Consider the following 13,079-nt stretch of genomic DNA (forward strand, 5'->3'; position numbering starts at 1 on the left):
CCGCCGCCACCCCCGCCTCCTCCTCCCCGGAGCCGGCAGGCATGGCGGGGGGCAGGCGGGGGGAGACCGGCCTGGGGGGGCGGGGGGCGGACACCGGCCTCGCCGCTGCCGCCGCTGCCACCGCCGCCTCGGGGAGATCGAGGGGTGGGGGGTGGAGGAGACGGGGCTCTTCTCCCCCCCCCGCGAGTATCGCGGGTCCCCCTCTTGTGCTTATCTAATTCCCTTTTGAAGCCATCCATGCTTCAAAAGAGGCCAATGAGCAAACACCTGCAAGCGCAGGGAAAAGCTAACGGACCCAGCGAGGGTGGGAGGCTGGCAAAGGAGGCAAGATGGGGAATCCAGGCGCTCAAGGCCACGGAGAGATGACAAGGCAACAGAGGGAAGACAGCTGCCGGGGAAAGCGGGGTGGCAAGGCGCAAGTGCACAGCTCACACACTCCAGCACAGAGACATCCCATGGCAGTGCCAACCGATATTGGCTAGAGGGCAGCACTGGGGCGGGGCTAGTGTCTTGTCCAGTTCGTGGACTCTGGTTGGCCACTGCGGGAAACAGGACGCTGGGATACATGGACTTCTGGTCTGACTCAGCAGGACCGGGTTCCTGCTGTAAAAACTTACAACGTTCCTTATGCTAAGAGGTTCCAGCTTTGAGACTAGGAAGGAATGTCAGGTTTGGAGACCGGACAGTCCTCCAAATGAGGCCTGTATACGAACACACATATATGAAGGTGCCTTCTGTTGAATCAGACCCTTAGTCCATCAAGTATTGTCTACTCAGTCTGGTAGCGGCTGGGATTTCAGGTGGAGGTCTTTCATATGACCAACTGCCTGGTCCTTTTCAGGGGTCATTTCCTGCGGGAGCGCACGGGCGCAGAGCTCCGGCAGTAAGGAGCTCAAGGGGCGGGCACATGCAACAAGTCCCGCCCCCTGCTCCCAACAGCCCTCAGTTGGGCCACGAGGAGCAAGAGGCAGCCAGGTAAGTTGCAGAGCCCCCCCTATCCCACCTTCAGGTACAAGCTCTCCCTCCTCTGTGAGGACAGATCTGCACGTCCCCCCCTCCAATAGCTAGGAATCCAAAACACTCCAGTGGAGCCTGAGCGGTGGGTGTTGCCTTCTGACACACTTCCGGTGAGGTCAGGAGGTGTGGCATATGCAAATAAGTTATGCTAATGAGTTATGCTAATGAGCACTTGCTTCTCTTTTTTTACAAAATGACCCCTGGTCCTTTTAATTGGAGACACCAGGGAATTGAACCTGGGACCCTGTGCATGCCAAGCAGATGTTCTACCACTCAGCCACAGCCCCTCGCCAGAACACAAGTCAGGACTGTCTACTCAGACTGGCAGTGGTGCTCCAGGATCTCAGGCCGGGGTCTTTCTCATCACCTACTGCCCAGTCCTTTTAACTGGAGATGCTGGGAATTGAACCTGGGACCTTCTGCATGCCAAGCAGAGGCTCTGCCACTGAGCCACAGCCCCTTCTCCTCCTAGCAACAAATCACAGCTAAGTAGGGTTAGTGGCATCGAACAACTAATTGGTGTCCCTCAGATTTAAGTTCTCTTAAGAAACAGAATATGGAGTTCTGGTGAACAGACAGCACTCCCCTGACCAATGCCCCCTCTAAGCTGTGGAGTCTTGTGAGCAAACATTCTACTTTGTGAGCTACGGGCATTAGTGAGTGAGCGAGTTTGCTCTGGAGCCGTCCTTCCTGAGCTAAGGCAGAAATGTGTGAGCCGGAGGCTAAAAACCTGTTAGCTAGCTCACACTAACTCAGCTTAAAGGGAACACTGCCCCGACCCAATCTTTTACCTTTGTAATCAGGTCCGAGTGTCTGACAATGGCACGAACAAAAAATCTGTAGTCCGTAACCTCTTCCCCTTCCTGCACCTTGGCAGCGCCAAGGTAGAGGTGCATTTTGTGGTTGGCGCAGGGTATTGCGGTAAGATCGAAGTTGCGCATCCGGCTCAGCTCCAGCTGGAATGCCAGTGCCGGTTCCAAGTGGCGATAGATGCGGTCTTCGGCAAACTGCAAGGAGGGCAAGAGAGTGAGCAATACAAAAACTGACGGGAACGCTGGCTATCCCACACCTAGAGGAAATCAAGGGAGGCCACTCAAGAATGATACGGACAGAGGGGCACCTGCTAAACCTCACCTCATCTCGGGCACGGAGCGTGAAAAACTTTGGGAATTCCCTCTGCAATAAAAAGGAAACGTTGTAAACAAAGCAGAAAGCACAGGGACATGTGGAACTGCCTTACACTAAGCCAGAACACTGGTCCAACTCACTGTTGACTACTGTGATGCTTTCCAGTTCACTCTCTCTCTGTAAAGATTGAAGAGGTTGACCCTGGAACCCTCCCTGTACGATGCTGCTATTCTGACTGACTGCAGATTTTTGGCAGAGAAAAGTTGCTCTCAACATGTTTTAACCAGAGATGCAAGGCACTGAACCGGGGACTTTCAGCACACCATCACCCTCCCCCCTACTCCAAATCTGGAGCTTCGGTTATTATTTATTTAAAACGTTCCTATGTCGCCTTTCCATCCGATCAGGGTCCCCAGGGTGGTGCACATAAAAATATTAAAGCATCTGAGAACACTTAAAAGCTTGTTTTTATCGTAAGCCACCTGAAGCAGGACTCTGAAGAGGCGGCGTAAAAAATATCCCAAATACATAAGTATAAAACCACGGCACCCTGACTAACCTGCTGGGTTATCAGAAACGTGATTCGTCTGAGCCCATAGTCAACAAGGATGCTGTTCTGTGGGGGTAAAACAACAACAACATGAGACAGAAATGTTTTAAGGAGCCCAGGATAAAGCTTTCAGAGGCATGATTCCTAGGACAAAAAAAGATGATCTTTTAAGGAACTTCTGTACTGAAAAAGCACAGACTGGTCTTGCAACTGACCTTAAAAGACTGGTGAAAAAAATGGGGGGGGGGACTGGGGGGGCACAAGGTGCTGGATTAATGTATGCACATATGCTTGCAAGCTGCTTTTTTTTTTTTTTTTAAAAATGGAGACTACACATCTCCTGGGCATGGGAAGAAGAAGAAGAGGAAGAGGAAGAAGGAGAAGAAGAGGAAGAGGAAGAGGAAGAAGGAGAAGAGGAAGAAGGACAAGAAGAAGAGGAGGAGGAGGAAGGAGAAGAAGAGGAGGAGGAGGAGAAAAAGAAGAGGAAGAGGATGATGAAGAAGAAGAGGAAGAAGAAGAAGAGGAAGAAAAAGAAGAAGGAGGAGGAGAGGAAGAAGAGGAAGAAGAGATTGGGTTTATACCCCGCCCTTCACTACCCAAAGGAGTCTCAGAGCAGCTTACAAACTCCTTTCCCTTCCCCTCCCCACAACAGACACCCTGTGAGGTAGGTGGGGCTGAGAGAACTTTTTCCAGAACTGCCTTTGAGAGAACAGCTCTGACAGAACAATGGCTTGCCCAAGGTCCTCCAGCAGCTGCAAGTGGAGGAGTGGGGAATCAAACCCGGTTCTCCCAGATTAGGGTCCGCGCACTTAACCACTACATCAAACCTGCTGATGCATTGGCTCAACATAAGTTCTCAAGAAGGGCTCCGGCATCACACATGAACCACCAACAGTGGCCGTATTTGTTTTCACCTTCCTATTATGGTCAAGATGACCTTGGGAAACCCGAGTGCTGGACCAAGCCGGGAGCCAACTTGCCAGCTGCCTGAAAGAGCACTCCCTGATGCCAGTGTAGCTCGCACTGAAACAGAAGGACTTGCCCAGTGGGAACAGAGTCTGAAATATACAAATTCCACTAGTAGAAAGCACCATCAAAGATTGCCAAAACAATATATCAAACAATTATAAAGTTGGTGGTGTCACAACAACATTTATGCATACTGTAACAATATTAACGCATAAGACGCAATGTTTCCCCCTTAGAAGCTAAGACGTAAAGTCCATGTCTTCAGTGTAACTTGGTAACTTGATAGGAGGAGTCCATATAGTCGTAACATATTCCAAACAGCCTTTGCAAAGACGCCCATTCTAGATACTTGGGAGATGCGTTTCGTTCGACTTCTTCAGTTTGCCGGCTGTGTGAGTGGAACCTGATTTCAGCAATTTCAACAGACCACAAGGTTTATAGTGTAAGGAGCGATTCATAGGTTCCACTCACAAACCGGGCAAACGGAAGAAGTCGAAGGAAACGCATCACCCAAGTATCTAGAATGGGCGTCTTTGCAAAGGCTGTTAAGAATACGTTATGACCAGTGTTCCCTCTAAGCTGAGTTAGTGTGAGCTAGCTCACAGTTTTTTAGCCTCCGGCTCACACATTTTTGTCTTAGCTCAGGAAGGGACGGCTCCAGAGCAAACTGATTTATGCAGCAGCTAAATCGCTCACTCACAACTTTAATGCCCGTAGCCCACAAAATAGAATTTTTGCTCACAAGAACCCACAGCTTAGAGGGAGCATTGGTTATGACTATGTGGACTCCTCCTATCAAGTTACACTGACTACATGGACTTATCTACTAAGGAGGAAACACTGTGTCTTATGCCTTACTAGCAGTAAAGCCCGTTGTGGAAATAAATACAACGGGATCTAGAAAGAGGCTCTGGGGGAGTGCTCTGGCTTTGGGCAAACAGTGTCATTTTGCTGTGGTGACCTCAGCAGGGTATAATGACAGAGTCCACTGTTTTCTCCAGAGGAACTGATCTCTGCTCCCTGAAGAGCAGTTGTAATTTTGAGTGATCTGTAGCCCTCACCTGGAGATTGGCAACAATTGTTACCCAGGATGAAATGGCTGGTTTGGAGGGTGGAGTCTATGGCATTCTACCTGTCTGAGGTCCCACCCCTCCGCAAACCCCACCCTCTCCAGGCTCCACCCCTCAAATCCCCAGGAATTTGCCAGCCTGGAGTTGGCAACCCCATCTCCTTCCCAGCTAACCATCAACCTACCATTATCTGCCCCTTTGACTTCAGCTGACTTCCGCCCTCCCTTCTGCAGAGCAATTGTAATTTTGAGTGGTCTCCAGCCCTCACCTGGAGATTGGCAACAATGGTTCCCCATGAGGGACTGAGTGGTTTGGAGGGTGGAGTCTATGGCATTGTACCTGTCTGAGGTCCCACCCCTCCTCAAACCTCACCCTCTTCAGGCTCCATCCCTCAAATCTCCAGGAATTTCCCATCGGGAGTTGGCAACCCTATCAGGATTGGCCCCAATATGTTTTCTCCCAAAGGCCAAAGTAGGTGACTGGACCAAACTAAGTTGCCTACCATCAGGCACTGAGGGGAAAGTAGGGTTGCCAGCTATAAGGAGGGAAATACCTGGAGTGTTGGGGGGTAGATTCTGTAGAGGGCAGCATTGGGGGGGGCGGAAGGACTCAGCAGGTATAATGTCATAGGGTCTACCCTCCAAAGCAGCCATTTTCTCCAGGGGAAACTGATCTCTGTCATCTGGAAATCAATTGTAGCAGTGGGAGATCTCCAGGTCCCACCTGGAGATTGGCAACCCTAGGGGAAAGTCTGCTGCACAGCAGGGGCTTGAAGAGAATGGTTTGATGGCTGCTGGGCCAAGATTGGCAACAATAGTTCCCCAGGAGCAAATAGCTGGGTTGGAGGGTGGAGTCTATGGCACTGTAACCTGTCTGAGGTCCCCCTCTCCGGCCTCCACTCCTCAAATCTCCAGGAATTTCCATACCTAAAGCTGGCAACTTTATTTCCTCCCCTCTCAGTAGCCTCTTATTTTGCCTTAAATTGGTTTTGATGTCAGCAGAGTGAGAAAATGCCAGAGGCTCTGGGTGGGTGCCCCATCGTAAATGCACCAAACAATTCCTAAAGATTTGCCAAAACACTACTCTGTCAATAAATTGCAGCACTTTGAAGTAGCACCAGAGCTTTAAGAGCTCTCCAGCTGTCACCTGGAGACTGGCAACAGCTTGTTTGGAGGGTGGGGAGTATGGCATTGTATCTGTCTGAGGTCCCCCTCTTCCTCCTCCTCCTCCTCAGACCCCACCCTCAGCAGGCTTCATCCCCAAAATATCCTGGAAGTTTCCAACCTGGAGTTGGCAACCCTATGTCCCCCCCCAGCCTCTGCCTAGAGAAAGGGCAGTCTTTCCCTGCAGTGGGAACCAAAGCAGCTGTCATCATTCTCCTCTCCCCCTATGAGGTATGTTAAGGTTGAAAGTGTGTGAATGGTCCATAATCCCCCAGGCAGCTTTTAAAACATGATCCTGGGACCTACACACCACCAGACATTCCAACTGCCTTGTGGGGGGGGGGAGTATGAGGTGTGGAATGGAGTGAAGTCCAATCAGCTTCCATATGCAAAAGACCTTGAAGGTTCCATATGCAACTGACATTCCAACTGCCTTGCGGGGAGGGGGGTGAGTTTGAGGTGTGGAGAACAGTGAAGTTCAATCAGCTTCCATATGCAAAAGACCTTGAAACGCTGGGCGGGACTGCACAAAGCAGCCAGTCAACCCAGCCAGCATCTTCTGACTGACAGTTCAAGCGTCCATACACTAAAGGAGTGCATTTTAGAACTTTGGCACCCACTACTCAATTATATATAAGGAGAGATTAGAGTAATAGTATGCACTAAATTTTGTTGTTGTGACACCACCAACTTTATAATTGTTTAATATATTGTTTTGGCAATGTTTGATGGTGTTTTCTACTAGTGGAACTTGTATATTTGGGACTCCTGTGACACGAGTCTTTTCCCCTCGTTGTCTAAATTTACAGTGGGAACAGGGGGCAGACCAACGGCCAGTCGCAGGCCTTTTAACTGTTTCTACAAATGCCAGGAACACAGCAAGGAACCTTAGATTGGGCGAAGGCTCTGAAGACCGGCACCAGCTCCTCGTCTTCAAAGCGATCGGCCCAACGAACAGCGACGTTCAGGATGTGGATGGGCTCCTCTCGGACGCTCTGAAAAAAATCACCACACGGCGGGGTTAGTGATCGGGTGGCACACAGGCTCCCAGGAGGGGCCTACAGCCCACCGCCTCACACCTTAGGGTCGTCTTCGTCGTAGAGAGTGGCCCTCACTTCGCTGAACAAGGGGCTCTCCGAGGGGGGGTCGGCAAAACAGGAAATCACTTCGTCAAAGTTTCTGGGACAGAAGGAGAAAAGGAACAGATGTAACAAGGTGGGAGAACTTGTGAGCACTCAATGAAATGGCTGAGCAGTCGGGTTAGAACAGATTAAAAGGAAGCCCTTCTTCACCCAGAGAGTGATGAACACGTGGAATTCACTGCCACAGGAGGTGGTGGTGGCTACAAGCACGGACAGCTTCAAGAGGCTATTAGAGAAGCATACGGAGCAGAGGTCCATCAGTGGCTATGAGCCACAAGGTATAGATAGGAACTCTCGGTCTTGGGCAAGGGATGCTCTGTATTCTCGGTGCTTGAGGGGGGGTCAATAGTCGGAAGGCTCCTAGTGTCCTGGCCTCACTGCTGGACCTCCTGATGGCCCCTTGTATTTCTGGCCACTGCATGACAGAGTGTTGGACTGGATGGGCCACTGGCCTGATCCAACACTGGCTTCTCTTGTGTTCTCTTACGTTCTTAAGGGAGAGCCTTTAATGTGGAAGCTACCTGAGCCCGTGGGCACCTCTCGTATTCTGACATTGTGTGGTGGGTGTAGCCCTAAAATGGGCTGTTGCAAAATGGCTGCCGCAGGAGGCAGAGCCGGCCACAAAATGGCCGCTGCGCCTTATCTCCAGTCACACATTGAAGACTCTTCTGCTGTGGTGGCAGATCCTGCCAAAACAACTTTCTTAAAAAATCGATACAGCCAATCAAATCTCCAACCGCCAATAAGAAGCCTTGCTGGGCAAAAGCCCCGCCTGGCACTGCTTACTTTCTAAAAAAACTTGGCAGGCACCCGGAAAGGTGTCAGCGGGCACCACGGTGGATGCCCTAGTCAAGTCCCATGGGCCAGGTACAAATTCTAATGTACAGGCTTGAAAGAGGATGCCAGGAAGAGGCTGCGAGTACGCTGCAGGGCTGGTCCAGGAGGTGGAAAGTTCTGAGGTTATATTCGCTTCTCCTTTTTGAAAGGAGGCCTTGGAAACCGCATCAAACCCCCGCTCCAGCCCCTCCAAATGACTCGCAGACCCCAACCCCCACACAAGAAAAGAAGGTTGAACCATGCAGTTAACCTGATTGGCAGTAGGCCTAAGTGGAAGGGGGGGGGGGAACGAAGAGCTTCTTCACATGCCATGGAAACAACTCCCACCTCAGCATTTTGCTTTACAGAAACCAAAGCCTGGGAGGCTTGGCGGTATTGCGGTTGCCTAGCAACCCTCAACAGCCACTGAGAGTTCAGTGGGCAGTCTTTTTTGTAAAGCTACAGGCAACATTTCTGTTATTTTGGGGGAGTTTTAATCCCCTAGTGTTGGGTTGGGGTTTTTTAGATTTCGGTATCTACAGTCCTGGGAATTCCTTCAAGTTTGTAGAGAAAACCCCCTGGTGTCCCCCTAGCTCCATTTTGTGGTTCTGTCGATCACATTCTCTGTGGAGCAGTTTGGAAACAGATATATTGATGCAAGAAAGGGAAGGCGGAGGTGGCCAAAGACATGCTGGAGCCTGAGGCAGGAGATCCAGGCAGGCCCCTCCTTCCCTCTCCTTCCTTCGAGCAGGGCTTGAGCAGGCGAAATTCCTATAGGATCGTGCCCCGTCAGCCCACACAGCCAGGTATATTCCCCACATTCAGAATCCACCCGCCTTCTTCCAGGAACTCTGCTCGGCTACCTGGTGAAGTCTTCAAATCTGTCGAAAGCAACCATAGCGCCCATCCGCTGGCAGAGGGGAGAAAAGCCACTGTCCATGAATAGTTCCGTGCTGTGCCGAGCTAGGTCTGGGTTCGAGATGCTGACCGGCACAGACATTCTGCAAACAAAGCAAACAGCAAAGAAAAGGGGGGGGGGGAATCAGGTGTGGCACAGTCACTGGACTGCATCACAACTCAAAAGGTTATCCCTATTCTCTTAGGAGAAGTAATGAATAGTAAGAGAAGAGAAGAGGAGATTGGATTTATACCCTGCCCTTTAATACCCAAAGGAGTCTCATAAGAACATAAGAGACGCCAATGTTGGATCAGGCCAAAGGCCCATCCAGCCCAACACTCTGTGTCACACAGTGGCCAGAAATACCAGGTGCCCTCAGGAGGTCCACCAGTGGGGCCAGGACACTAGAAGCCCCCTCCCCCTCTTGCCCCCCCCCCCAGCACAGAGAATACAGAGTATCCCTTGCCCCAGACAGAAAGTTCCTATAAGAACATAAGAGAAGCCAATGTTGGATCAGGCCAAAGGCCCATCCAGTCCAACACTCTGTGTCACACAGTGGCCAGAAATATCAGGTGCCCTCAGGAGGTCCAGCAGTGGGGCCAGGAGACTAGAAGCCCTCCCACTATTGACCCCCCCCCCTTCTCTTACTATTCATTACTTCTCCTGAGAGAATAGGGATAACCTTTTGAGTTGTGATGCAGTCTCAGAATGGCTTACAATCTCCTTTCCCTCTCCCTCCCCACAACAGACACCCTGTGAGGTAGGTGGGGCTGAGAGAGCTCTTGACAGAAACTGCTCTTTTTCAAGGACAGCTCTGACAGAACGGTGGCTTGCCCAAGGTCATCCAGCAGCTGCGAGTGGAGGAGTGGGGAATCAAGCCCGGTTCTCCCAGATTAGAGTCCGGGCTCCTAACCACTACACCGAACTGGCTCTCACATCCTCATTCCTTCAGGCACCTGCTCCCTCAGTCACGGTTTGACCCCACCTGTCCTCCAAGGAGCTCAAAGCTGCATTCTCTCTTCAGTCATTTTATCCATCCCACTCCATGAGGCAGATCAAAATGGATAGCCATGTTCAGTCTGTCTGCAGAAGCAGAAAAGAGAAAGAGTCCAGGAGCACCTTAAAGACTAACAAAATTCGTGGCAGGGGACGATCTTTCGTGAGTCACCGCTCACAAAGAGTCAGGGTATGAGCTTTCGTTGAGTGGTGACTCACGAAAGCGCCTCCCCTGCCGCAAATTTTGTTCGTCTTTAAGGTGCTCCTGGACTCTGCCTCTGTCCATGAGGTCGGCCAGGCTGAGAGAGAACAGGCTGGAAAGGAATCATGTGACACCTCTGCCAGTCCGGCAGCGCCCGCCTCATGGGCTCTGGGCAAGTCTCCTTCCCACATTCACTACGCAGAGCTGGCATTGCTGTGGCATCTTCTCTGCACGGCCGCTGCACCACACGCCAGTGTTCCCTCTAAGCTGAGTTAGCGTGAGCTAGCTTCGTTGTTGTTGTTCAGTCGCACAGTCGAGTCCGACTCTTCGCGACCCCATGGACCAGATCACGCCAGGCCTTCCTGTCTTCTACCGTCCTCTGCAGTTGGCTCAATTTCATGCTCGTTGCATCGATGACACTGTCTAACCATCTCATCCTTTGCCGTCCCAGTCTTCTTTGACCTTCAATCTTTCCCAGCATCAGGGTCTTCTCCTGTGAGTGCTCCCTTCTCATTGGGTGGCCAGAGTATTTGAGCTTCAGTTTCATTATCTGGCCTTCCAGGGAACAGTCAGGGTTGATTTCTTTTAGGATTGACTGATCCTAGCTAGCTCACAGTTTTTTAGCCTCCAGCTCACACATTTTTGTCTTAGCTCAGGAAGGATGGCTCCAGAGTGAACTAATTTATGCAGTAGCCAAATTTCTTGCTCACGGCGTTAATGCCAGTAGCTCACAAAGTAGAGGATGTGCTCACAAGACTCCACAGCTTAGAGGGAACAACATGCCATGTCTATTTTGTTTGGCTTTTAATTCTTGGACCAACCCCGAACCTTGCAGCCAGGGAGAATGAACTGCGCTAATTAACTAACGAGTGGCACTTCACTACAATCCCTGAGGTTACGAGTTCCAGTCACACCCCGTATTCGCACGCATCCAGTTCTCGGAGAGCCGAGACCACTGTCTTGCCGCCCCTCCCTCCCCCAATCGCTTTGCTCAATATGCCGGAGGTTAAACACTACAAATCCAAGCTAGTCTGCATTAAAAGCTCTCAAGGAGGGCAGAGAACAGAAAGCAGAAAAGTGAGGATCAGGATTACAAAGAAGAGCCCGGGGGAGGAGGCTTCCAAGCATCAGCGTAAGCAGGAGGCGTAAAGCAACGGGGGCCATGGAGGCGCAGCTCTTCAAGGCCACATATGGAACACGCTGCAGCAGCTTCCACCAGGAGCTGAGATGAGTCATCAAGACACAGCCTCTCATCCCCTGGCCGTTTCCATTCAGACTTGCGAAGCTCAAGACACACCGCTTCTCTCTTTCTTCTTTCGTTAATGATTCAGAAGAACCGAGCCCCCGTTTTGCCTCCAAAACACACACACACACACACACACGCCACAACACCCTGACATGGATAGCTCGGGAGAGCCCGTTCTCATCAGATTTCAGAAGCTAAGTAGGGTCGGCCCTGGTTAGTACTTGGATGGGAGACGGCCGAGGAAGCCCAGGGTTGCCACGCAGGAAGAGGAAATGGCAAATCACCACTGAATATCTGACTTGACCCGGATGGCCCAGGCTAGCCTGATTTCGTCTGATATCGGAAGCTAAGCAGGGGTTTTTGCGGTTCAGTCGCACAGTCGAGTCTGACTCTTCATGACCCCATATTGGACCCCATCACGCCAGGCCCTCCTGTCTTCCATCGTGCTCTGGAGTTTGCTCAATTTTATGTTCGTTGCACCTATGACACTGTCCGACCCTCTCATCCTTTGCCGTCCCCGTCTTCTTTGACCTTCAGTCTTTCCCAGCATCAGGGTCTTCTTCTCCAGTGAGTGCTCCCTTCTCATTGGGTGGCCAAAGTATTTGAGCTTCAGTTTCATTATCTGGACTTCCAGGGAACAGTCAGGGTTGATTTCTTTGAGGATTGACTGATTTGATCTCCTTGCAGTCCAAGGGACTCTCAAGAGTCTTCTCCAGCACCATAGTTCAAAAGCATCTATTCTCCGGCGCGCGGCCTTCCTTATGGTCCAACTCTCGCAGCCATACATGACTACTGGGAACACCATCACTTTGACCATACGGACTTTTGTTGGCAGGGTGATGTCTCTACTTCTTATGCCCTGGCTAATACTTGGATGGGAAACCACCAAGGAAGTCCAGGGTTGCCACGCAGAGGCAGGCGATGGCCAACCACCTCTGAACATCTCTTGTCTTGACCTGGATAGCCCAGCCTAGTCTGCTCTGGTTAGGTCTCAGAAGGGTCGGCCCCGGTTAGTACTTGGATGGGAGACCAGCAAGGAAGCCGAGAGTTGCAAACCGCCTCTGAATGTCTCTTACCTTGAAGGGTCACCATAAGGCAGCCGTATCCCTGACAGCAAAACAGCAGCAACAACACTTGCCAAAGCATTTCCCTTGAGAATTTCGAGAGAAGGAACAGCGCTGGGGGTGTGGGATTGGGAAGGGGAAAGTAACGAGGCATTTATGGCAGAATTATCTTGCTTTTTAAAAACGGCTGCTCATGCTGCAGAGAAAGAAAAAAGGGGTTGACACTCTACCTGCTCAGGGCGGGGCTGCTGCCTCTGCAAAAACATACGAAGAAATGAAACTGCCTGGCCCCTAGAGAATCCGTTGGTCCGCCCCGGGACCACCACTGCCTCCTCTGGCCGGGAACGGCTCTCCGGGGTCTCAGGCAGAGGCTCCTCTTTCCCTCCTTTGCGCGTATGGTACATGCAGGGTAGGTGGCGGAGGCGGAGCCTGGCGTTTTCTGCACGCAGCCCATGTGCACGCCCTTCTCTCGGGCCCCGCCCCCGCCCGCTCTGCTTTGGGGGTTCCAAATAAGTGTCCCTTCCCAGTCTTATCCAGAATCAAAGATCCTTCCAAGTTCCACACGCAGGGATCATTTCGTAGAAAAATAGGTGCAGGAGCTCATTAGCATAACTCATTTGCATAACTCATTTGCATGTGCCACACCCCCTGACATCACCGGAAGTGTGTCAGAAGACAACGCCCACCGCTCAGGCGCCATTGGACTGTTTTGGATGGCTAGCTATTGGGGGGGAGGGACATGCAGATCTGCCCTCACAGAGGAGGGAGAGCTTGTACCTGAAGGCGGGCCGGGGGGGGGGGGTGTGTTCCCAAAAAAA

General features: G+C 51.4%; 1 protein-coding gene across 1 annotated transcript in view; it reads right to left on the minus strand.

Moving 5' to 3' along the window:
- The window catches only part of ACACB (acetyl-CoA carboxylase beta), a 113,595-nt gene that overhangs the window by 32,426 nt on the left and 68,090 nt on the right, over positions 1-13,079 (minus strand). The window contains exons 28-34 of the mRNA XM_015413261.1: positions 12,492-12,515; positions 8,719-8,856; positions 6,977-7,076; positions 6,785-6,892; positions 2,705-2,761; positions 2,152-2,193; positions 1,809-2,024 (exon numbers count right to left, since the gene is read on the minus strand). Coding sequence (XP_015268747.1) covers positions 1,809-2,024; positions 2,152-2,193; positions 2,705-2,761; positions 6,785-6,892; positions 6,977-7,076; positions 8,719-8,856; positions 12,492-12,515 — 685 coding nt within the window. The remainder of the gene's footprint in view (positions 1-1,808; positions 2,025-2,151; positions 2,194-2,704; positions 2,762-6,784; positions 6,893-6,976; positions 7,077-8,718; positions 8,857-12,491; positions 12,516-13,079) is intronic.

This window comes from Gekko japonicus, unplaced genomic scaffold (assembly GCF_001447785.1).
Source record: "Gekko japonicus isolate JY-2015 unplaced genomic scaffold, Gekko_japonicus_V1.1 scaffold10, whole genome shotgun sequence".
Taxonomy (NCBI): Eukaryota; Metazoa; Chordata; class Lepidosauria; order Squamata; family Gekkonidae; genus Gekko; species Gekko japonicus.